Below are 27084 nucleotides of genomic sequence, written 5' to 3' on the forward strand. Positions count from 1 at the left end.
TGTATGCCTGCATGCATACATACATACATACATACATACATACATACATACATACATATGAATACATGCATGCATGTACGCATGCATGCATACATACGAATACATGCATGTATGTACGCCTGCATACATACATACATACATACATACGAATACATGCATGCATGTACGCCTCCATGCATACATACATACAAATGAATACATGCATGCATGTACACCTACATGCATACATACATACATACGAATACATGCATGCATGTACGCCTGCATGCATACATACATACATATGAATACATGCATGCATGTACGCCTGCATGCATACATACATACATATGAATACATACAAGAATGTACGCCGGCATGCATACATACATTATATATATATATATATATATATATATATATATATATATATATATATATAATATATATTATTTTATATATACACATATTTTTGCCATGCAAGAAAATAAAACATAAAATAAATGAAAATATTGTTCCTGCCAAACTGAATAAAATAATATTTTTAAGCAAACAAATAATACTAATTCTGACTAAACTGCGACATATTTAACCTTCAGGAATATATTTATGATTTCTATATTATGCACATTTGTCCATTATTTGAGGTTCCACCTCTGACTTACCGTTCCTGGTTCAGGTTCGCGTCCGCACCGCAAATCGACACAAACGCGACTGAATGATTTTCACCCAGCGCTCGCTTTTTATAGACACCGCGGCTGTGACGTCACCGTCGCCCGAACGCCCCGCCTACATTTCGTCACCATGGTGACGCTGAACGATTTCCCGGACAGTATCAGCCGCTGGATCCGCGCTGAATCGACGGTAAACAGACCATTTCAACTGGGGTGGGGGGCAGTCTAGGGCCAGTGGTTATTTTCGAGGGGCTGATTTCTTTCTAGCTTATGGTGCTGTAAGGTGTTGTTACTAGTCGTGGCCACTAGGTGAAAGTACATGCGCTACGCGTTGTTCCTCTTTATTGTTGCTATTTAGCGAGGAAGACACAGTATTGTGTGCTTCCTTGAAGGTGAGACATGCTGACTGTGCTCTGTGATTAATCCTAATTAATCATTTAAAAATATCTGACATCCATCAATGTTTTGGACAGATTACCACTGGATAACATGTTATGTTCAGTTAGTGGTCCAAATTAGTACATATTTTCAAGGTAGGTTGAAAAGGTGGTGTAAAACTAGTTGCTAAGCTCATGTGTTTGGTCAGTTTTGGTTGGGTGTGGCCTGTTTTACATGTAGGCCTGGGAATTTAAATTGTTTAAGAAGTGTATATATATCTTTTTTTTTATTATTTAATGTGAGCGGTGAATGCCATTGAGTGCTATGTACATTTTCAATGGAAGAAACTGTGAATGTTAGCTGAGACTTTCGTTGAGTGTAAGTTAGAAGTGGAAAAACTGTTTAAGACACAGTATTGTGTGCTTCCTTGAAGAAATGCCAAGCTGCTGTCTGAGCCTGACAATAAAACAGCGCCACCAGTTGATCGCACCACATTCCTGCGCTTCCTGGTCCCTTTCATTACCATCAAAACACAATGCAGAGACCTGCTGGGGAGCCATGTAGAGAGAAGAGGGTTACAGTGCTTTGCAGGCATTAAGAAACAAATGTATGCATTCAATACCATTCAACATTTTATTTCATACAGTTTTCAGTTACAATTTCAGAACTTACAATTTTGCATAATCTGAATATATTTCTCATGTTTCATACAAGCACATTAACAAATTATCACCTTTCAATGTTTTTTTTTTATGATTTAAAATGCTATTACTTTTTTTACAGTTTCATATTAAATCTCTTTTACATCAGCTGTCTTCTATAGTTTGTATGTTTTCTTGCCAACAGTATTCTTACAGGTTATTTTCTCACGTCTTAGACTAACAGATTAACAAAAATCACCCAAAGCTTTTGCTATGCTTTAAAATGTTATTCACTCTTTTTCTGTTTCATATTCAATTGGCTGCCTTGAAACTCCTCCTGTCTCACATCAGAGTCCTTGGATATATTCTCAACATTGGCTGCACTGGTGTGTCATCTCTACATTTGTTGATATCTGCAATAAACAATAAATAAAATCAAAACAAAAACAAACCACTATTTAGAAAAAACCTGTTTGAGTAACGCCCCGCGACCCTGAGGGAGCAGCGGCTTAGAAAACCTGTGTGTGTGTTTGAGTAACACCACTGAGATTTAATGTAACGCCATAATAACTTCTAACCAACCACAAACCTGCACACATTTACAGATGCTCAACAGATAAACTGACTCACACAGAGCTTTCTGACATCACAACCCTGATGGTTCTGTGCTTGCGGACACAAATGGCTCTGTTCTCTGGCCTCACACTCAGCCTCACTCTTGTCATGTTCATCTGTCTCTCCCTGCTCTAATGTGTCTTCTCCCTCTGAGCCAGTTTCTCCAGCTGACCATTCTCCCTGCTCTAATGTGTCTTCTCCCTCTGAGCCAGTTCCTCCTGCTGACCATTCTCCCTGCTCTAATGTGATTAGTATGATTGGGAGTTTTTTACTTTAATTTGTTCATTTTACTGTAATTATGTAGCTAGCTGTAGATCACCATGTGTTTCTTGGCTTTCACGGTTTCACTGCGGCCTGCTTCCATTGACTTACATTAAAAGTAATGTATTTTTTTCCTTCTCCTGTAAAGTTACCATTTTGGAGATAAGAGATTTTGTTCTGACAACAGCGATATGTTTTTAATGTGTTATTGAGAGTCTGTTGAGTGTTTGTCATCTAAAAAGCACCACTCAAAATAAAGTGTCACCTTGATTTATTGCAAGATGACAGTGGTTCACCACACAAGGCTGAAGTCAACAAAAAGGTTGCTCAAACAGAAGAAATTCCATAGTTTAGAATAAGCCTCAATGTATCAGTTTATAACAGCAAAGCTCCAGTGATTTATGTTTAAGGTTGGGATACGTACTCAGTAACTGCCCAAAGTAGGTAAAGTTTTTTTTGTTTTTCTTTTTTTTAGCAATTTAACACCCATCTCACATTTAATGTTACATACAGTACAATGCACTGACTTCCTTTATTCAGGGTCTGAAGAAAACAGGATCAATTCTGAAGGTAAACTCTCTAGGAGCAAGAAGCATGAGGAGGAACCAGGAGCAGGATGTATTATTATCAAATGGCTGCTGTGAAATACAGTGGAATTGCTTCATTACCTATCGAAATTTGTAAATCATTAAACTTAGGCCATCAACTCCCTGTTTTACCTACACTAACGTTTATGGAGCTCTCTTATCAGCTCTTGCACAACTCCAGAGATGTTACTGGTACAGTTGACTAAAGGAAAAGGCGCCTCTGGGCTGCTGTGTAATCAAAGATGTTTGTAGGTGTATGACTCTGTTAAAGTGTCTGTGATGAGAAAAAGTAAGTACACCCAAAGAAATTGTTTCTATTCAATATTTTTGGATGTTTGATCATCACTTAAAACATACTGATGTATAAAGTTGATCTAGTGAAATAAAATGAAATAAAATTGCATTCTTTTGTAGCATTAAAATCACACAAACAGAAATGCAGCTTCACAGCAATCACACCTTTAACGCTGCTTCAACTGCCTAAATTTATAATGCACATCTAAACAGGTGCAGATAAGTAGAAAATGAGACGGTAACAATCAATAAGTTGCTTTACTCCATGATTAATTTACATCAGTGGTTTCTGATTTGGCAGTGCTCTTTCCATGAATATTCTAGAATTGGTGTAAAATGTTGCTTTGTTTAATCTAAACTAACATGTTTCTTTGCATTGTTTCATTCAAAGTATTTGCTTTTAATAAACAGTAAAATTTCTTCTTACCACATGAAGCATTTATTTTTTTTACTTAGAGTTTTACTTTTATAGAGTAACTGTTGAAGTGGGTTTGTTGGAGCAGAGAAAACACAAACCAATTAAATCCTTGAAGTTCAATTCAAAATCAAAATAATCCGACTCAGTTAAGTTGGAGATAACTGAAAAATGGGAAAATCTAACTGAATTTGTATAAACATGGATTATGTGTCCGACATCATGCAGAACAGATATTTTTGTGGCATAAAATGTAGAGAGAACCAAAACTCAGAACACAGAAGTGTTTTTTCTTTACGTTGCCAGAATAACAGCTAATATTAAGCCTACACTGTATAAGATTTGGGGATTTGGAGACCTCTGTGGTGGAAATGTGTAATTGCACACAATGTGCAGAGGAAAATTTTGTAATGTGAGTTGTTCTGCAGACCCCTTCCCCAACAGGATGAATCTGATGAGTGTGAGTGCATTGAAAAATAATTTAAAAAGAACTTCGTCAAAACTTGTTGAAGAAAGTGTCTTCTGAGGATGTGAGTGAATTAACTACAATTTTAATCATATCTTTATCAGTATAATGTTGATTTTGCATTTGAGATCTAAACATCGAGGTGGACCCAGAATGAACTGGAGAAAGTTGTGAGGTACAGGGCCATCTGGGCTTCTCTGCTTTCCCTATTACAACCCTAGTTGGATCTAGCTGTATGAGATGCTGATGATGATAATGATTGAGCTAGATCTTCTTTTTGAGACTGTGTCTGTGATGTGGATATGTAAAGACATATGATGTGGTCTAACAAACTCCCGTCTCAACACCTACCAAGTTATTTCAGGCTTTACAACTGTTGATTCATTTTATTACTGCTTTACACTGACATATATTTAAATATCAGACTCATTTGAATACATGTTTGCTATTTGAAAAATTGTATGCCTTTATTAATATGTGGATCTGCTGTGTCTTTCCCTTCATTTGCATTTCTTTCTGCTGACATGCCATGTAAGTGACCATAAAAAAGCAGGTACTGGCTTTATTTCCTCTTTAGCTATACAGACATAAACTGGAGGAGACAGACAGAGTAACAGAGCAACAAACTAAAAAAAAAACAGGTAAGAAACACCTTTAAAAGCTCCAAAGTCATGTTACTTAGCTTTGGAAATAGTCATTTCGCTGTTGTTGGAACAAAACCTCACATCTCCAAAGTGGTAACTTTACAGGAGAAGGGAAAAAAACATACTTTACTTTTAATGTAAGTCAGTGGAACAGAACGCTTTTCTGTGTGTGTTGTGCATGGTGGGGTTTTGGATCGCATTAGTTTGTGATTCACTCCAGACCTGTTCACCCTGGGAGACCCTACCAGACCCAATTTTCACAATATTTCAAAGAAATATTTTTGTATTTATTTCAAGCAAAATGAATGAAAGTGCCATTTTGCTATTCATTGAACTGGACTTTTTCCAAGTAATTTTGGGTCATTTCTTTTGGTCCATTCAACGTGAAATTTACACACAATGTAAAGAACAACAGGCATTTTCAAATTATGTCCAAAACTGAAAAAAGACAAAAACGGAGATATGAGGTTTTGTCTTGACAGCAACTATTTGTTTCTCATGTTTGGAAATACATTTATTTGTTTCTTATGTCATTGTAGCCCCAAATAATGGCTTAAGATTATATCATATTGTTATTATGAGTTCTGACGTGGTTGCTTTTTTATTGGAAATCATAGCAATGGGATTTGATTCCCATTGAGTTTTGACTAAAAGTAAAAAAAATGCTCCAATGCTCTTCTGTTTTTTATCTGCTCTTTACAAATACATTCATATGCAAAAGTATAGGCACTTCAGGTTAATTACATGATTTTCTAAGTGAAAATAAATTAACATGTGAGTGACAGAGAACAGACTTCTAAGCCAGCTTTAGGGTTAGCATTTTACACATTTCACATGTCACGTTTTATCATGACTATGTTCGGTGTTAGACTATAGTATGTATGCTGCATACCTGTAATGTTACATCTAAAGAAGTCAAAGTTGATCGAGGTAGCATTAACATAGTCTCTCATACAGAGCACAGTGGGCAGTTCAGGCTATGGCCAAACCACTGCTTTTCTGAGGTCATCTGACAGCCAGTCACTGCTAACTGAGTAGTTCTCATTGTTGTTTCCAAATTTCCAAAACTTCCCAGGTCCCCAGTGTCTATTTGCTAGCTATGGATATAATGGGTGCTGATGATGAACTGAAGACTTAAGGTACTTGAGGATAGCAACGGTTCCATGCAGTGTTTAAAGAGCTTAGAAAATGTGATAGAGTGGGCTTAGCAGAGTTTAATCCAAATATTTTTCTGCTTCAGGAATGACACAAAAATGTCATCCTCCAGGTGATCAGGATAGCCTTTGTCTGGTATTAGACATTCTTCAGTAACACTTTTCCACCATTACTTTGTCTAATAGTTCCAACTAATTTATTACCACTGCTTGCTGTTCTCACTGCATGTTTGGTTGTTTTGAGCTCTCAAAAATTTTCCCTTTCTTTATTTAGGATGCTGGAGCCTCTCTAGCCAAATTCATGGTTGTGCTTTTAAAAGATACATTTTACATTGATGCAATGCTATGTCATAATTGAAATAAGCATTAGCCAAAGTATTGCGGAACGTCAGTTTTATTGCGATGATGACTATATATTGAACTTAGCTACAGTACCTGTAGCCAGCGATTTGTAAAGTTTATACTAATATTTAAGAGTTCTCTCTCTTGTTCCACAGTCATGAGTTTGGCACTGAATGTTATCCTCCTTTTCTCAGGTCAGTGTACGTTCATGGTCATCTGCAAAACTTGTCTATTGTTTAATTACTGTACTGTCATGATGCTGAGAGGTTTTGAACAACAGGTCAATGGGCTCTCACCTTGGGTGGTACCCATCAGTTTCACGTGGTGGGAGAAAGTAAGAACTGGACCGAGGCTCAGAAATACTGCAGAGACAAATTCACTGACCTGGCCACCATTGAGAGCCAAGGGGAAATGGACACTGTAAGAACCATTATCAATGGGACAGTAGGCCATTTTTGGATAGGTCTCATACCGAAAGTGGAAAACAACACCACTGTAAGTAACTGTGTACATTTTCAAGACTTTGAATGCTGTGCAAATACTAACTCTGCTTAATTTTCTTAGTCTTTTGTTGCCTAAAAGCATTTATAAAACACATGAGTTTACAGTTGTATGTGAAAGTTTGGGCACCCCTGGTTAAATTACACAATTAATTAAATTAATTAATTAACACCATCTCTGCTAGGAACAAGAAAATATTTCTGAAAAAATTAGTGCACATTTATAATGTACTTGCTAAATTAAACATATTGGAAAAAAAACATACTTGCAGCACCTGCATAAGTTTAGGCACTCTTTCAGTACTAAATGATACCCTCTTCTGCCTAAATTATAGCCTCTAAACATTTCTTGTATCCATATTTCTTGTAGGCTTTGTATTCTTAATTTAGGATGTACTCCTTTATTTTCTTAGCAAAACACTTCTAATTTCCCAACTCTTTAAAGATCACTGTGTATGCACAACATGTTTGAGATTCTCTTTGAAATCTTCTCTCAGTTTTTTAAAATATTCAAGTCTGGGGACTGTGAAGGCCATTCAAAATAGACCCACCCTCATGTTTAACAGCATATACTGCTCATTTGTTCTCAAAGCATGCTTTTGGTGATTATGGGCAAAGATTTCAGGTTTTGTTTCATCAGATCACAGCACTTCTAAACAGTTCTGCTTTCTCATTTGTCAGCATTTGACTCTTCCAGGATGTCCAATTCTAATCTAGTCTAGTCTGGCTAGTCCTACTCATGTTCATCAAGGTGTCAATACTCGTGGTGGGCACTGTATTTTATTGTCCTTGCTTTGTAAGAGTCAGATTTCTTTTGTTTCAGAATCTTATTGAACTGTTTAATAATTGTAATTTTAATAAGTGTAAGAGATTTTTGAATCCTAGAATTTATTTAGCTCTAGAATGATCTCTATGTCAAATAATTATGGAATTATGGCCTATTGAGTCAAATAAGATCTGAGACTTGACAAAAACTAGCACTAGCATATCAACGGAAGGGGCACCTTAACTTTTCCATGCGCCACATTTTATTTTACATTCAGTATATTAATGTTAATATATTAAATTCAGCAAATTAACAATAATTGTGCATAATAACTTTAAAAAACCTGTTCCTAGAGCTGGATTTGGTCAGATGGGAGTCATGCCTCATACAGGAACTGGAATACTGGTCAGCCAAATGTCAAGGCTAATTACTGTGGGGAATTACGTAGTGAAGATGCATACAGATGGACTGTTATAGACTGCCAACTGTTACATAACTTTGTCTGCTATCAAGGTAAGTCCTGTAGGTTTGAGGTGATGCAAAATCATCATTTACTTCTTAAAAAATCCTTGTGACTCTGAGGGGCAGCTTTAACACGTCTAAATTAAATATATTTTAGACTATATATGTAGATATATTTAGATTTTTTGAGTCAAGTGTAAAATATGTGCCATAATCAAATGTGCTTGAAAAGACTAAAGTATTATTAAAAGACTTATGAACATATATTTGTTAAATAGCTTGGCATAATTGCAGAGGGGAACCCTCATGGCCTTCTAAGACTTAAGATCTGATGATTACTGGGTACTAAAAATGCATTTTGCAATTTTTTGTTAATTTTCATGAAATAGAATCATGCTCAGAGTTATCAAAATTCTAGCACATAGCATGCATATATATATATATATATATATATATATATATATATATATATATATATATATATATATATATATATATATATATCCATATGCTAATACATATTATATATTATTATATGTATATTGCCCGCCAAATTAGATTGTAAATGAAAATGTGAGTTATAGTAAATGATGCTTATTGTAAAAACCCTTATATAAAGCATCTTTCAAACTGTTGTCAAATAATGATGTCAAATAATATTGTTAATTTTTTTATCATTTATTTGCAGATATTCCGCTTATCCTGGTTCAACAGAGCAAGATGTGGAGAGAAGCTCTGAGATACTGCAGAGATAATCATGTGGACCTGGTGTCTGTTCACACTGTGGAAATCCAGCACTGGGTGGAGTTTGTTACTGGAAATGCCTCCACTGCTAATGTGTGGATGGGTATGCGTCACACCTGTGCTCAGAGCTTCTGGTTCTGGGTGAGTGGATCGACTATCTGCTACCAGAACTGGGCTCCAGGGAGCGGGACAAGGGTGGAAGACTGCAGTGGAGGAGAGAGATCAGGAGCGGTGCAGTCTGAAAGTAAGCAGTGGGTCAGTCTGCCAGAGGCTCAGGAACTCAATTTCATCTGCACCACCGTCTGATATAAAACCAAGGCTTTTGTTGTGTCTGTAAAAGTACTCATATTCACAAAAGAAGTAATCAATTCTTAATTTGTGGTACTTTGTATATTTAACAGGGACAACATTTATTAATCAGCATCATTATCGCTTAATGTAAATGAGCTAGATTTAGCCAGATGGAGAACTTTAGTGTGGACAGGTTGATGTTAACACTAAAATTAAGAATGTTTCTCACATCACCAGTTAAAAACATACAGAATGTATAATATAATCAGTTGTTATGTTGACAGATCTGGGTGGAGAGATTTTGTTATTTTCTTGTCTTAACTTGGGTCACTACTAATGAAACTGGATCCACATGTTTATTGTAGCATGTATTTCCAGCTCATTACAAACTTTTAAAAAATGGTTCTTTAAGGGTTCTTTAGTAAAGACAATTATTCTATTTGGAACCATGAATTCTGTATAGAACCATTTCATCCTTAGAGGGCTCTTTGCATGGTAAAATATTCTTCAGGTTGACAGAGAATGTGCTTTATAAAAGGGATATTTCTGGTCCTAAAATCTGACTGGCTGAACCGTGTAAAATCCACAATATACGCACACTTATGACACCACAACAACTGTATTACATATTATTGTGCCACGACACAGAAACACACACACACACACAAAGACGGGCTTGAATCAAAGTACTTACGATATGATTCAATGTAAAACAGCAGTGTATAAGTCTAAAGATGTCACTTGAATAATTTACAGTCTTTAAATGTTTGCGTTTCAGTCGTGTCAAAACCAGGCTGAATCCCACACAACTCTATATTCCCTAAATAGTGGGCTATGAATTTTAGAATTTCTAGTCTCTACAGCCAAGTAGTGCATCATCTATCAAGTATGGATGTGTCTGAATCCCAAATAATGTCTGGTTCATTACGCTTGTGTAGGACAGTCTGTCCTTCTGTCCTGCCTCTCCAATCTGACCAGATCTGAAAGAACATTTCTCAGGAAAGTGGGACTTTCAAAGGCCGCAGCCCCGAATAGATGAAGAATCAACATCACTGTTGTTCACAGGAGTTGATATGGCTGCAGTGGTGGTTCTGGGGGGGCATGTTTGGACAACATGCTTGGACCCCCCTATGGCCCCCCTAAATTAGGCATGAATCTCCTCAACTTCTTCAAACACACGGCGACAAAGCGGCACCATAATGTAAAAACTAATTTTCCAGTCTGACCCTTTGAGGCGGCGGACCGAGTTTCCCTGGTGGGGCGCACAGCGTTTCAGTGGATTTATTTCATTTCACCAGCTAAATGTTTCTAAAAAGAGAAACAAAGAAGAACTAAAGGCAAGTCAGATGTTTTGTCGAAACTGTTCATATAATCGTGCTTTGATAGTTATAATTAGGATAACGTTTTTGAGAACATGTTGCATATGAAGTTGTTTATATACAAAGCTGTGTGTTTAACATTCAGCTATCCTAGCTTGGTTAGATAGATACTTTAATGATCCCGAAGGAAATTAAGGCTAAGCTAACTCAGCAGTGCCTTCGTAGTGGTGGCTTAACACTTGTTTTTTGCTCTGTAGTTATTTTCAAAATGAAGAGGAAAAATTATATTTTGCAATTCTTCCAAAAAAAGAAACTCATGCAGAAAGTCAGACAGAGCCAAAGGATTCAGGTGAGGGAAGAGCCAAGGAGACTGCACATAATGAGCAGGGACAATGGTCAGCTGGAGAAACTGGCTCAGAGGGTGAAGACACATTAGAGCAGGGAGAATGGTCAGCAGGAGGAACTGGCTCAGAGGGTGAAGACACAGAGCAGGGAGAATGGTCAGCAGGAGAGACTGACTCAGAGGGTGAAGACATGTTAGAGCAGGGAGAATGGTCAGCTGGAGAAACTGGCTCAGAGGGTCAAGACACATTAGAGCAGGGAGAATGGTCAGCAGGAGGAACTGGCTCATAGGGCAAAGACACATTAGAGCAGGGAGAATGGTCAGCAGGAGGAACTGGCTCATAGGGTGAAGACATGTTAGACCAGGTAGAATGGTCAGCTGGAGAAATGGGCTCAGAGGGTGAAGACACATTAGAGCAGGGACAATGGTCAGCTGGAGGAACTGGCTCATAGGGCAAAGACACATTAGAGCAGGGAGAATGGTCAGCTGGAGAAACGAGCTCAGAGGGTGAAGACACATTAGAGCAGGGAGAATGGTCAGCTGGAGGAACTGGCTCATAGGGTGAAGACACATTAGAGCAGGGAGAATGGTCAGCAGGAGAAACTGGCTCAGAGGGTGAAGACACATTAGAGCAGGGAGAATGGTCAGCTGGAGAAACTGGCTCAGAGGGTGAAGACACATTAGAGCAGGGAGAATGGTCAGCAGGAGAAACTGGCTCAGAGGGTGAAGACACATTAGAGCAGGGAGAATGGTCAGCAGGAGAAACTGGCTCAGAGGGTGAAGACACATTAGAGCAGGGAGAGACAGATGAACATGACAAGAGTGAGGCTGAGTGTGAGGCCAGAGAACAGAGCCATTTGTGTCCACAAGCACAGAACCATCAGGGTTGTGATGTCAGAAAGCTCTGTGTGAGTCAGTTTATCTGTTGAGCATCTGTAAATGTGTGCAGGTTTGTGGTTGGTTAGAAGTTATTATGGCGTTACATTAAATCTCAGTGGTGTTACTCAAACACACACGTTTTCTAAGCCACTGCTTCCTCAGGGTCGCGGGGCGTTACTCAAACAGGTTTTTTCTAAATAGTGGTTTGTTTTTGTTTTGATTTTATTTATTGTTTACTGCAGATATCAACAAATGTAGAGATGACACACCAGTGCAGCCAATGTTGAGAATATATCCAAGGACTCTGATGCGAGACAGGAGGAGTTTCAAGGCAGCCAATTGAATATGAAACAGAAAAAGAGTGAATAACATTTTAAAGCATAGCAAAAGCTTTGGGTGATTTTTGTTAATCTGTTAGTCTAAGACGTGAGAAAATAACCTGTAAGAATACTGTTGGCAAGAAAACATACAAACTATAGAAGACAGCTGATGTAAAAGAGATTTAATATGAAACTGTAAAAAAAGTAATAGCATTTTAAATCATAAAAAAAAAACATTGAAAGGTGATAATTTGTTAATGTGCTTGTATGAAACATGAGAAATATAATATTCAGATTATACAAAATTGTAAGTTGTGAAATTGTAACTGAAAACTGTATGAATAAAATGTTGAATGGTATTGAATGCATACATTTGTTTCTTAATGCCTGCAAAGCACTGTAACCCTCTTCTCTCTACATGGCTCCCCAGCTGGGCTCTGCGTTGTGTTTTGATGGTAATGAAAGGGACCAGGAAGCGCAGGAATGTGGTGCGATCAACTGGTGGCGCTGTTTTATTGTCAGGCTCAGACAGCAGCTTGGCATTTCTTCAAGGAAGCACACAATACTGTGTCTTAAACAGTTTTTCCACTTCTAACTTACACTCAACGAAAGTCTCAGCTAACATTCACAGTTTCTTCCATTGAAAATGTACATAGCACTCAATGGCATTCACCGCTCACATTAAATAAAAAAAAGATATATATACACTTCTTAAACAATTTAAATTCCCAGGCCTACATGTAAAACAGGCCACACCCAACCAAAACTGACAAAACACATGAGCTTAGCAACTAGTTTTACACCACCTTTTCAACCTACCTTGAAAATATGTACTAATTTGGACCACTAACTGAACATAACATGTTATCCAGTGATAATCTGCCCAAGACATTGATGGATGTCAGATATTTTTAAATGATTAATTAGGATTAATCACAGAGCACAGTCAGCATGTCTCACCTTCAAGGAAGCACACAATACTGTGTCTTCCTCGCTAAATAGCAACAATAAAGAGGAACAACGCGTAGCGCATGTACTTTCACCTAGTGGCCACGACTAGTAACAACACCTTACAGCACCATAAGCTAGAAAGAAATCAGCCCCTCGAAAATAAGCACTGGCCCTAGACTGCCCCCCACCCCAGTTGAAATGGTCTGTTTGTATGTATTCACATGTATGTATGTATGTATGCATGCAGGCATACATGCATGCATGTATTCGTATGTATGTATGTATGTATGTATGTGTGTATGCATGCAGGCGTACATGCATGCATGTATTCATATGTATGTATGTATTTATGCATGCAGGCGTACATGCATGCATGTATTCATATGTACGTATGTATGTATGTGTATGTATGTATGTATGTATGTATGCATGCAGGCATACATGCATGCATGTATTCATATATACGTATGTATGTATGTGTATGTATGTATGCATGCAGGCATACATGCATGCATGTATTCATATGTATGTATGCATGTATTCGTATGTATGTATGTATGTATGTGTGTATGCATGCAGGCGTACATGCATGCATGTATTCGTATGTATGTATGTATGTATGTATGTGTATGTATGTATGTATGTATGTATGTATGTATGTATGCATGCAGGCATACATGCATGCATGTATTCATATATACGTATGTATGTATGTGTATGTATGTATGCATGCAGGCATACATGCATGCATGTATTCATATGTATGTATGCATGTATTCGTATGTATGTATGTATGTATGTGTGTATGCATGCAGGCGTACATGCATGCATGTATTCGTATGTATGTATGTATGCATGCAGGCGTACATGCATGCATGTATTCATATGTACGTATGTATGTATGTGTATGTATGTATGTATGCATGCAGGCATACATGCATGCATGTATTCATATATACATATGTATGTATGTGTATGTATGTATGCATGCAGGCGTACATGCATGCATGTATTCATATGTATGTATGTATGTATGTATGCATGCAGGCGTACATGCATGCATGTATTCGTATGTATGTATGTATGTGTGTATGCATGCAGGCGTACATGCATGCATGTATTCGTATGTATGTATGTATGTATGCATGCAGGCGTACATGCATGCATGTATTCATATGTACGTATGTATGTATGTGTATGTATGTATGTATGCATGCAGGCATACATGCATGCATGTATTCATATATACGTATGTATGTATGTGTATGTATGTATGCATGCAGGCATACATGCATGCATGTATTCATATGTATGTATGCATGTATTCGTATGTATGTATGTATGTATGTGTGTATGCATGCAGGCGTACATGCATGCATGTATTCGTATGTATGTATGTATGTATGCATGCAGGCGTACATGCATGCATGTATTCATATATACGTATGTATGTATGTGTATGTATGTATGCATGCAGGCGTACATGCATGCATGTATTCATATGTATGTATGTATGTATGTATGCATGCAGGCATACATGCATGCATTTATTCATATGTATGTATATATATGTATGTATGTATGCATGCAGGCGTACATGCATGCATGTATTCGTATGTATGTATGTATGTATGTATGTATGTGTGTATGCATGCAGGCGTACATGCATGCATGTATTCGTATGTATGTATGTATGCATGCAGGCGTACATGCATGCATGTATTCGTATGTACGTATGTATGTGTATGTATGTATGTATGTATGCATGCAGGCATACATGCATGCATGTATTCATATATACGTATGTATGTATGTGTATGTATGTATGCATGCAGGCATACATGCATGCATGTATTCATATATACGTATGTATGTATGTGTATGTATGTATGCATGCAGGCGTACATGCATGCATGTATTCATATGTATGTATGTATGTATGTATGCATGCAGGCGTACATGCATGCATGCATTCATATGTATGTATGTATGTATGCATGCAGGCGTACATGCATGCATGTATTCATATGTATGTATGTATGTATGTATGTATGCATGCATGCAGGCGTACATGCATGCATGTATTCATATGTATGTATGTATGTATGTATGTATGCATGCAGGCGTACATGCATGCATGTATTCATATGTATGTATGTATGTATGTATGTATGTATGTATTTATGTATGTATGCATGCAGGCATTCATGCATGTATATGTATGTATGTATGTATGCATGCATGCAGGCGTGCATGCATGTATTTGTATGTATGCATACCTTATCGTGCTGGAGGGGTTTGTGTGCTTGAATGATCCTAGGAGCTATTTTGTCTGGAGCAAAAGCTCCTGGGAGGGTCTCCCATGGCAAACTGGTCCTATGTGACAGGTCAGACAAAATGTGATCCAAAAATACCCTTATGAAAAAAATAAGAAAGCAGGACTTGTGTACCCTCCCCGGATTAGGGTTACTGGGGCCCCACCCTGGAGCCAGGCCTGGGGGAGGGGCTCGCTAGCGAGCGTCTGGTGGCCGGGCGTTTACTCACGGTGCCTGGCCAGGCCCAGCCCAAAGGAGTTACATGAGTCCCCTCTCCCATTGACCCACCAGCGATGGGAAGGGCAGTAGTAGGGCTTCGGTGCTTTGTCGGCAAGGCAAAAACCCGGGTGTGGGAGGAGTTTAGTGAGGCCTTGGAAAGTGACTTTAAGTCGGCTCCGAAAAGATTCTGGCAAACTGTCAGGTGACTCGGAAGGGGAAAGCAGTGTGCCACTAGTACTGTATATAGTGGAGATGGTGTGCTGCTGACTTCGATTGAAGATGTCATTGGGCGGTGGAAGGAATACTTTGAGGACCTTCTCAATCCCACCGACACGTTCTCCAGTGAGGAGGAAGAGTCTGGGGACACGGGAACAGGCTTGGCCATTACTGAGGCCGAAGTCACTAAGGTAGTTAAAAAGCTCCTTGGTGGCAAGGCTCCAGGGGTGGATGAGATCTGTCCCGAGTTCCTTAAGGCTCTGGATGTTGTGTGTCTTGGCTGACACGCCTTTTCAACATTGCGTGGACATCGGGGGCGGTGCCACTGGATTGGCAGACTGGGGTGGTGGTGCCTCTTTTTAAAAAGGGTGACCGGAGGGTGTGTTCCAACTACAGGGGAATCACACTCCTCAGCCTCCCTGGTAAGGCCTATGCAGGGGTACTGGAGAAGAGAGTCCAGCTTATAGTCGAACCTCGGATTCAGGAAGAGCAGTGCGGGAGAGAAACAGAGATACAGAGGGTGAAAGGAGGAGAGAGACAGAATGAGAAAGAGAGAAAAGATGATACAGTTGGTGAGAGGAGGAGAGAGACAGAATGAGAGACAAAGAAAAAGAGATACAATTGGTGAGAGGAGGAGAAAGAAAGACTGTGACGGAGAGTAAAGGAGATATAGAGGGTGAGAGGACGAAAATTAGACACAGTTGGTGAGAAGAAGAGAGAGAAACACTGTGAGAGAGAGAAAAAGACATACAGAGGGTGGGAGCAGGAGGAGAAAGACAGACAGAGAGAGCAAAGGAGACACAGAGGGTGAGAGCAGGAGAGACACGTTTTGTGAGAGAGAAAAGGAGATACAGAGGGTGGGAGGAGGAGAGAGACAGTCCGAGAGAGAAAAGGAGATACAGAGGGTGGGAGGAGGAGAGAGACAGACTGAGAGACAGAGAAAAGGAGATACCCTTGGTGAGAGGAGGAGAGAGAGAGAGAAACACTGAGAGAAAGAGAAAAGGAGATACAGAGGGTGGGAGGAGGAGAGAGACAGACTGAGAGACAGAGAAAAGGAGATACCCTTGGTGAGAGGAGGAGAGAGAGAGAGAGAAACACCGAGAGAAAGAGAAAAGGAGATACAGATGGTGGGAGGAGGAGTGTAATATCCTTGTTAGTATAAGTACGGACGCGAACACAGGAGTGAAGTAATTATTGACGTTTACTCGAACCTCACATTCATTAATACATGTACAGCATAACTGAGCCCCCGAGCCCCTCCTTGAACACTCCCAGTCAACTCCCTGAGTGGGTTACTAAAGAGGTAGGGTTCCCCTGGTGGACATATTATGTTCTGCAATCCTATTTACTACATTCCTCCCCCCTTAAGCTATTACTTTTCCCTTCTTAATACATAACGCACAAATTACTGAATTCTTCTGTAACCTTACCAAACGAACCACATTTACTTGTTTGTAGTGCCACTAAGTATTTTACCAACTATCGTATAACACCAGTTAAGAAAAATTACCCTAACCATTACAACATAACAAAGTTACAACCATTACAATTTTTTTTTTTAGGGCAGCGATCCGCCTACACCCTTTTGTGTGTGTGTGTGTGTGTGTGTTATTATTATTATTCCACATAATCATTCAGGTAAGCAGGCTTAGACACAGTCCTTTGGGACCGTCGAACAGGCGCAGCTGATTGTTGGGGTGGCGTTTCGTTCACTGCAACTGGGGATGGAATGCTTGAAACCGGTGGTGTTGTGTTGTCATGCAAAGGTCCCTCTGGAATACAGCTTTGTCCCACTGCTACCGGCTTCGCAGTGACAGCAGCAGGGTCAGGGAATGACACAGGCACTGTGGGTGGTTCTGAGGTTTCGGGTTTTTGAAAACTCTGTTCTCAGGCCTTGCCAGAGTCTGGTCCACATGCCTGCGCACAACAGTTCCATTTCCTAACATGACCTTGTAAGACACTGGTCCTGTGATTTTGGTGACAAAACCGGGAATCCATTTAGGCCCATAACTGAAGTTGCGTGTGATTACTGCGTCACCTACTTGAAAACTTCTCTCTTGTCTGTGCTTGTCATGATGTTTCTTTTGACTGTACTGTTTTCGCTCCACTTTGGCTCTGAGATCTGGATGTCCTATATCTAACGTGGATCGTAATCGTGTGCCTTGCAACATTTCAGCCGGTGACCCTGTGGTGGACTGCGGTGTTATGCGGTAACTAAACAGCACTCGCGACACCTTGGTGTGGATGGTGCCCTCACCTGCTTTCTTCATCATGGACTTGAATGTCTGGACTGCCCTTTCCGCACAGCCGTTCGAGGACGGCTGGTATGGCGCTGAGGTGATGTGTTCGATTCCATTTTTACTGAGGAACTGTTGGAACTCTGCACTGACAAAGCATGAGCCATTGTCTGACACGATCATCTCAGGTAATCCTTGGTTGCTGAAACTCTTCCGTAGGCATTCAATTGTGTTGGCTGAGTTTGCTGAGTGTACTGGGTATGCGTCCATCCATTTAGAGTATGCATCCATCACGATCAAGAACATGTGACCAATAAAAGGTCCTGCATAATTGATGTGTAACCTTTGCCATGGTTTGCTGGGCCACTCCCACGGGTGAAGTGGTGCTGAAGCTGGTACGTTGCGATGTTCTTGGCAAGTGCTACATCTCTTCACTACAACTTCTATGTCAGCATCTAACTTTGGCCACCAGAAGTAGCTGCGGGCTAAAGCCTTCATTCTGGTGATGCCAGGGTGACCATGGTGTAATTGGCCTAGAAGTGCTTCACGACCTGGTGGAGGTACCACCACCCGTGACCCCCACAACACACAACCATCTTGCACACTTAACTCCGTCTTCCTCACGGCATAAGACTGGAACGCTGGGTCTGTGTTTTGGGCTGGCCAACCCTGCTGGATGAACTGGCACACTCGTGACAGCACAGGGTCTTTGCGTGTCCACTGGCTCATGTCTTTGGCTGACACAAGCGTCACCTCTTCCATCATCAGTACACGCTCCTCCTGCTCTCTCTTGGTGGACGACTGTGGCAGAGGGAGTCGGCTCAGAGCGTCTGCGTTGCTGTGGTGTTTGCCTGGCTTATACATGATCTCATACTCGTAGGCTCTCAAGGTCACGGCCCATCGTTGGATGCGAGGGGATGCCATCTGTGGCACTGCTTTCATCTCGTTGAAGAGTGACAGTAGGGGTTTGTGGTCAGTGCAAATGACAAACTTCCTCCCGTATAAGTACTTGTGAAACCGCTGTATACCAAACATCACCGCCAGCCCTTCTTTGTCGAGTTGTGCGTAGTTGGTTTCCGCCGCTGTGAGTGTTCTTGACATGAAGCCGATCGGTCGCTCCTGCCCGTCTGGCATGCGATGTGACAATACCGCCCCTACCCCATAAGGCGATGCGTCACAGGACAGGACCAAGACCTTCTGGCTGTCATAATGTACTAACACTTCCGACGACTGCATGAGTCTCTTAGACTTCTCAAATGCTCTCTCCTGCTCCTCATGCCAGTGCCACTTGGTCTCTTTACGTAGCAGCTTGTGCAAGGGAGATAACAGTGTTGACAGGTTTGGCAAGAACCTGTTGTAGTAGTTGAGTAGGCCTAAGTAAGCTCTCAGCTCTGTGATGTTGTTTGGTGCGGGTGCTTGCTGTATGGCCTTTACCTTGTTCGGCAGAGGGTGGAGCCCCGAGGCGTCCACGGTGTGCCCCAGGAACTCTGCTTCCCTCTCCAGGAAAGCACACTTGTTGCGCTTGAGTCGAAGGCCTGCCTCTCTTAGCCACTGTAGGACAGCATTCAGTGTTTTCAAGTGTTCATGGTCACTCCGCCCCGTCAAAAGGATGTCATCAAGGTACACTGCCACGTTCGGGATGCCTGCCACCACCCCTTCCATCATCCGCTGAAAGATGGTGACTGAGGTCTAGATTTGTGAACTTCTCCCCTCCCGTCAGCTTCTCGAATAAGTCCTCCAAATTTGGTATTGGATAGTGCTCAAGCTTGGAGACTAAGTTTACTGTGAGCTTGTGGTCACCACAAATGCGCACTGAATTGTCAGGCTTTAGCACCGGCACGATTGGTGCAGCCCACTCTGAAAACTTGGCTGGCTCTATGATTCCTTGCTCTGTGAGCCTCTCCAGCTCCATTTCAACTTTCTTTCGCATGGCATAGGGGACGGGCCTGGGCTTGTAGAACTTTGGCGCCACATCCTCGTTGATGTAGATTTTGGCTGGCGGGCCTGTCCAGGTCCCGAGCTTCTCCTTGAACACCTCTTCATTCTGCTTAAGCACATTCTGCAAAGTTAGTTGGGGCTGGTCTAGCTTATTGACATATACACAGTTTATGTCTAACTTCCTGAGCCATGCACGGCCTAGCAGGTTTGGTCCAGTGCCTGCTACCACAACAACTGGTAAGTCCTTGGCTTTGTTTTGGTATGTCACGGTTACATTGGCTGTCCCTAGGGTTGTGACTTTTTCACCTGTGTATGTTTTCAGGGTAGTTGCGCAGTTTTGCAGTTCCTGTGCCTTTGCAGCAGCCCACAATTTGCCATATTCGGCCTTCGTCAGGATGGTAACACTACAGCCTGTATCCACTTCGAATTCAACACAGTGTCCATTTAAGTCTAACTGTGTGGTAATGGGGTCAACTTTTGTCATTTTTGAGCTTTTGATGTTGTGCATAGAAAACACCTCATCCTCACTGGATTGTGGATCAGGGGACTCTTCCACGTAATGTGCATACTGCCTTTTCTCTTGCTTTGCCGTTGCCCTTTCTGGTTTCCCTCCCCCCTTAACCTGCCGCCGCTGGTCGCCGGGAGGTACCGACTTGCACATCTTCTTTAGATGCCCCTTCTTTCCACACCCATAACCCTTTTCGTTCAGATAACGACAGTCCCATGCAAAGTGTTCACCCCCACACCTATAACATGCTACTGGCCCACCCTTTTCTTGCCACTTAGGTTTTACGCTCATCTTGTACACTGCTTGTGACGCTGTGTTATTGTTTACATTTTCCGACGCTTTGGATTGCAAGTCACGTACATCTCTGTTGGCTGCTTCAAGGGATTGTAATAGCTCCAAGGCTTTGTCAAACGTCAGCCCCGACTCCGCTAACAATCTCCTTTGCATACGATCATCCCCAATGCCACACACGAGCCTGTCCCTTAGCATTTCCTTCAGCTTGTCACCAAAGTTGCAATGTTTCGCCAGCTCCCTTAACACAGCCACATACTCCAACACAGTCTCATTAGCTGCTCTTGTCCTCGAATTAAATTTGAATCTCTGGACTATTTCACTGGGCTTCGGGTTGAACTGTGAGTGGAGTAATGCGGTCAACTCCTCGAATGTTTTATCACCTGGCTTTTCCGGGCTTAGCAAGTTCCTCATCAAGCTGTACGTCTTGCTACCCACTGAGCTTAACAGTGTCACTCACTTTCTACCTGCGTCAGCGATCCCATTTGCCTCAAAGAATTGTCCCAACACCTCGCAATATTCCTCCCAACTCTGAGTTTGACTGTCGAAAGCAGATAGGTTTCCTACCATTCCTGTAGCCATTCCCGCGCCGTTAACTGGTGGAGTAGCAGCTCCCGCGTTGTTAGCCTCGATACTGCTAGCTTCTGTAGCTACTCGAGCTGCTTCTGGTTCCTCACGATCCGACATTCGCTGTAAAACTCTCAAGTTGCGGTTGTCCGCACTAACCGCGTATTCCGAGTTCACTGATTACCTCGTCGCCAAATGTAATATCCTTGTTAGTATAAGTACGGACGCGAACACAGGAGTGAAGTAATTATTGACGTTTACTCAAACCTCACATTCATTAATACATGTACAGCATAACTGAGCCCCCGAGCCCCTCCTTGAACACTCCCAGTCAACTCCCTGAGTGGGTTACTAAAGAGGTAGGGTTCCCCTGGTGGACATATTTTGTTCTGCAATCCTATTTACTACAAGGAGAGAGACAGACTGAGAGACAGAGAAAAGGAGATACCCTTGGTGAGAGGAGGAGAGAGAGAGAGAGAAACACTGAGAGAAAGAGAAAAGGAGATACAGAGGGTGGAATGAGGAGAGAGACAGACTGAGAGACAGAGAAAAGGAGATACCCTTGGTGAGAGGAGGAGAGAGAGAGACAGACTGAGAGACAGAGAAAAGGAGATACCCTTGGTGAGAGGAGGCGAGAGAGAGAGAGAGAGAGAAACACTGAGAGAAAGAGAAAAGGAGATACAGAGGGTGGGAAGAGGAGAGAGACAGACTGAGAGACAGAGAAAAGGAGATACCCTTGGTGAGAGGAGGAGAGAGAGAGAGAAACACTGAGAGAAAGAGAAAAGGAGATACAGAGGGTGGGAGGAGGAGTGAGACAGACTGAGAGACAGAGAAAAGGAGATACCCTTGGTGAGAGGAGGAGAGAGACAGACTGAGAGACAGAGAAAAGGAGATACCCTTGGTGAGAGGAGGAGAGAGAGAGAGAGAGAAACACTGAGAGAAAGAGAAAAGGAGATACAGAGGGTGGGAGGAGGAGAGAGACAGACTGAGAGACAGAGAAAAGGAGATACCCTTGGTGAGAGGAGGAGAGAGAGAGAGAGAGAAACACTGAGAGAAAGAGAAAAGGAGATACAGAGGGTGGGAGGAGGAGAGAGACAGACTGAGAGACAAAGAAAAGGATATACCCTTGGTGAGAGGAGGAGAGAGAGAGAGAGAGAGAGAGAGAGAGAAACACTGAGAGAAAGAGAAAAGGAGATACAGAGGGTGGGAGGAGGAGAGAGACAGACTGAGAGACAGAGAAAAGGAGATACCATTGGTGAGGGGAGGAGAGAGAGAGAGAGAGAGAGAGAGAGAGAGAGAGAGACACACTGAGAGAAAGAGAAAAGTAGATACAGAGGGTGGGAGGAGGAGAGAGACAGACTGAGAGACAGAGAAAAGGAGATACCCTTGGTGAGACTTTTGATGGTTCTTTATTGAACCAGTTATTTCTCTGAAACAGTCAACCATCACATTGTGTCATAAGTTACATTGAAATAAATTAACTGATTAAATTAAAAGTAGACGAACACTTTGTACACGGGTAAAAACAAAGAAACACAAACAAACTAAATCCAGTCCGGCTCATCTGAGCTCAGGAGCGAAGCACAGTTCACCCTCACACACCGAGCACACGGCCCCACCACAGCACACATTTTGCAAGCAAGCAAGCAAAATTTATTGGTATAGCGCTTTTTACAACAAGTGTTGTCACAAAGCAGCTTTACAGGACAATCAGTATTACAGAGAGAAAAGAAAAGAAAAGAAAATCCGGGTCCAAGCCCCCATGAGCAAGCCAGCGGTGACGGTGGTAAGGAAGGTTCCTTGAGAGGAACCAAGACTCAGAAGGGGAACCCATCCTCCTATGGTTGACACCGGATAGCAAACATTATTAGTATGATGTATTATAATATAAAGTGGCACAAGAGAATATCTGAGGGTGAGGATTGCACAGCGTTGTAAAGCAAGAAGCTCAGTGGTGGTTAAGCCGGTCCAGAAGGCTGGTGAGCAGCGGCACTCAATCAAGGCAGAAGAGGCAACAGCATCAGACGCACAAGATGGGCAGCTGATCAACTCGGCAGAGAAAGGAAACAAAAACACAGAGTCAGTTCTGTAAACTGAGACTGACACAGATTACAATATAGCAGAGCAGCAGAGACTCCAGCAGGTCTAGATCTGTCAAGGAAGACTAATCAGCTTGACTATACAAGTAAGTTTTTAGCCTAGACTTAAAAACTAAGGTTGTGTCTGATTCCTGAACATTAACAGGAAGATTATTCCAGAGCTGGGGGGCTTTGTATGAGAAAGCTCTCTCCCCTGATGTAACTTTATTAATTCTAGCTACCAGTAGTATGCCAGCACCTTGTGATCTAAGTAGGCGTGATGGTTCATAGTAGGAGAGAAGCTCACTCAGGTACTGAGGGGCGAGTCCGTTTAGAGCTTTATAGGTCAATAGTAGAATTTTATAATCAATGCAAAATTTAACTGGTAACCAGTGCAGGGTTGATAAAACTGGGCTGATATGGTCAAACTTTCTGGTTCTTTTGAGGACTCTGGCTGCAGCATTCTGGACCAGCTGAAGCTTGTTGAGACTTTTGCTGGGACATTCAGGCAGCAGGGCATTACAGTAATCTAGCCCTGAAGTAATAAATGCATGAACTAATTTTTCTGCATCCTGTAGAGATAATGCATTTCTTAATTTAGCGATATTGCAGAGATGCAGGAAGGCTGTTCTAGTGGTATTAGTTATATGTGTGTCGAAGGACAGATCAGCATCTATCACAACACCAAGATTTTTAACAGATGAGCTTGATACAGCTGAGAGATTAAGTGTTAAGTTAGACAGTTTGTTTCTAGCTGCTTTTGGACCTAGGAGGAGGAGGACTTCAGTTTTATCTGAGTTAAGTAGCAGAAAGTTACTTGACATCCAATCTTTTGTGCCTTTTACACAGTCCTTAATCTTGCTAAGTTTAATTTTATCATCCGGTTTGCTTGATATATATAACTGAGTGTCATCGGCATAGCAGTGGAAATTTATGCCGTGTTTACTGATAATGGTGTCTGGTGGTAGCATATATACTGTGAATAGTATAGGTCCTAAAACAGAGCCTTGTGGAACACCATACTTTACTTTTGCAAGGTCAGATGATTCACCCTTTACATTAACGAACTGATAGCGATCAGTGAGGTAGAACCTGAACCATGAAAGAGCTGTTCCTGTTACCCCTACAAGGTTTTCTAGTCTATGTAGTAGACTGAGATAGAGTGGTCCATTGTGTCAAATGCTGCACTAAGGTCAAGAAGGACTAGCAAAGACACATTTCCTTTGTCAGAGAATGACAGGAGATCATTTACAATTTTTACTAGTGCTGTTTCTGTACTGCAATGTGGCCTAAAACCAGACTGAAATTTTTCAAGTAGATGATTCCTATGTAAATAAGAGCTTAATTGTTTTGCTACCAATTTTTCCAGGATCTTAGATATAAAGGGGAGGATTCGATATAGGTCTATAGTTTGAAAATTCACAGGGATCGAGGTTAGCTTTCTTAATCAGCGGTCTAATTACTGTAATTAAGTTTAAAGGTTTTTGGGATGTATCCAATGCTAAGAGAGGAGTTTATTATTGACAGAATAGGCTTGGTTATTTCTGGTAAGATTTCCTTGAGTAGACCTGTAGGAATTGGATCCAAAATACAGGTAGATGGTTTTGCAGAAGAAACTGTTTTAACTAGTTAATTTTCTTGAATTAAGGTAAACGATTCCAGCCTATCTGCAGTGACTGTAATATTCTCAGGGTCCAGACTGGCATTAGAAGACAGCAGGTTTGTGGGGTTTATCTGTGTGTTCAGAATTTTCTGTCTAATTTTTTAAATTTTATCACTAAAGAAATTCAGAAAAACATTGCTGCTATAGGCTGGTGGCATCTGGGGTTAAGTGACTGTTTTGTTCTCTGTTAGTTTAGAAATTGTGCTAAATAGTAGTCTAGGATTGTTCTTATTGTTTTCTATGAGAGAGGAGAGAGAGGCTGAGCGTGCTGCAGTAAGAGTTCTTCTATAGTCTATAAGTGTGTGATCATTATACAAAGGGCCAAGTTTTTTCTGCTGTACTATTTTACTTTTTAATAGAGCTACACTATCTAAAGTAGATCGAAGAGTATCCTCTAGAAATTTGGACATAATATCTAACTCGGTAGGGTTAGATGGACAGCTGACAGAAGCTGATAACTGCAGGAGGTTTCTGATAAAGTTGCCAGCTGTGGAGGAAGTTATAGTCCTCTTAATATGATAACATGGTAATGGATGCACATTACCACTAACCTGGATTTCGTAAGAGATAAGGTAATGGTCTGAGACGGCTGTGCTCTGGGGGAGAACAGCTAAGTTAACTATATCTACACCAAAGGTCAGTATTAAATTTAAAGTGTGGTTGTGGTAGTGTGTGGCCCTTTTATAATTTGGGTGAAACCTATGGAGTCTATGATAGATATGAATGCCTTACTTAATGCGTCGTGAGGATTGTCAATGTGGATATTAAAATCTCAGACAATTATTATTTTACTTGAAAACATTATTAAGCTTGATAGGAACTCAGAGAGTTCCTGTAAGAACTGAGAATACGGCTCGGGCGGCCTGTAAATTGTAATTAATAAAAATGAGTTTTTATTTGTTCCTTGATCAGGTATATTAAGTAAGAGAACTTATCATGCTCTCATAATAATTAAAATCAATTAAAATCCTTGATCTAACCAGCCTAGAGAGAATCCTGGTGGCCTCACAGTCAGTACCATGTGCCACCTTATTCTTACGACTGATATATATGGCCATCTTTGCTTGCCCAAGGAGGAATTTGATCAATTGGCACTTGGATTTCTCTCTCTTGACGTACTTAAAACCAAGGATAAAAGTCTGCAGTGTAAAAGTCACATTAAGAGACATAAAAACATGCTTTAAAACTTCAAACAAAGAGCAAAGCCTAAAACAGTGCATGAAAGCCTGTCTCTCTCTGAGGAGAAAATAGACAGTGTGGTAAAATCTCAGGGTTTAAAACAGAAATAAAAGCGTTAACTGAGACAATACCATGTAAAATCATCCACTGCAGGTCAGCCACTTTTTTTTGTCAATGGTCTTTTATACAGTGCTAACCAGCCATTAGGAGTGTACTTTGTGTACTTCTGGTGCCGGTCCCAAGTCCGGATAAATGGTGAGGGTTGCGTCAGAAAGGGCATCCGGCGTAAAACTTGTGCCAAAACTATCATGCGGATCACAAATATGATTGCCATACCGGATCGGTCGAGGCCTGGGTTAACAACGACCGCCTCCGGTGCTGTTGACCAGCAGGGTGCCAGTGGAAATTGGACTACTGTAGGTCGAAGATCATCAGAGAGGAGAGGAGGAAGGCGGGTTAGACGGCAGTGAGAGAGAAGGAAAGGCAGGAGTGTGGAGGTTAGAGTAGGGATTCTGAACATAGGGACAATGACTAGTAAAGGCAGAGAGCTTGCAGACATGATGGAGAGAAGGAAGGTAGATATTCTGTGTGTCCAGGAGACCAGATGGAAAGGAAGCAAGGCCAGGGACATTGGAGGTGGATTCAAACTGTTCTATCATGGTGTAGAGAGGAAGAGAAATGGAGTAGGGATAATCCTAAAGGAACAGCTTGGGAAAAGTGTTCTGGATGTAAAGAGAGTGTCAGACAGGATCATGAGCCTGAAGTTGGAGGTTGATGGTGTAATTTTGAATGTGGTCAGTTCATATGCACCACAGGTTGGTTGTCAGTTAGAGGAGAAAGAGGAATTT

The 27084-nt window shown here is 41.2% G+C and overlaps 1 protein-coding gene and 1 pseudogene across 1 annotated transcript; one reads left to right on the forward strand and one right to left on the reverse strand.

Annotated features, from left to right (window-relative positions):
* The first annotated feature begins 4918 nt into the window (after positions 1-4918).
* Positions 4919-12347, forward strand: LOC119265754 (macrophage mannose receptor 1-like). Its single transcript, XM_037546470.1, has 6 exons — positions 4919-4951; positions 6606-6644; positions 6731-6945; positions 8070-8229; positions 8867-9166; positions 11997-12347. The coding sequence occupies exons 2-6, from the start codon at positions 6608-6610 to the stop codon at positions 12095-12097; spliced, it is 813 nt and encodes a 270-aa protein (XP_037402367.1). The 5' UTR covers positions 4919-4951; positions 6606-6607; the 3' UTR covers positions 12098-12347.
* Positions 12348-17571: 5224 nt separating this feature from the next.
* LOC108414813 lies at positions 17572-21436 on the reverse strand (annotated as a pseudogene).
* Positions 21437-27084: the final 5648 nt, after the last annotated feature.

The sequence above is a fragment of the Pygocentrus nattereri genome, chromosome 2 (assembly GCF_015220715.1).
Source record: "Pygocentrus nattereri isolate fPygNat1 chromosome 2, fPygNat1.pri, whole genome shotgun sequence".
Lineage (NCBI taxonomy): Eukaryota > Metazoa > Chordata > Actinopteri > Characiformes > Serrasalmidae > Pygocentrus > Pygocentrus nattereri.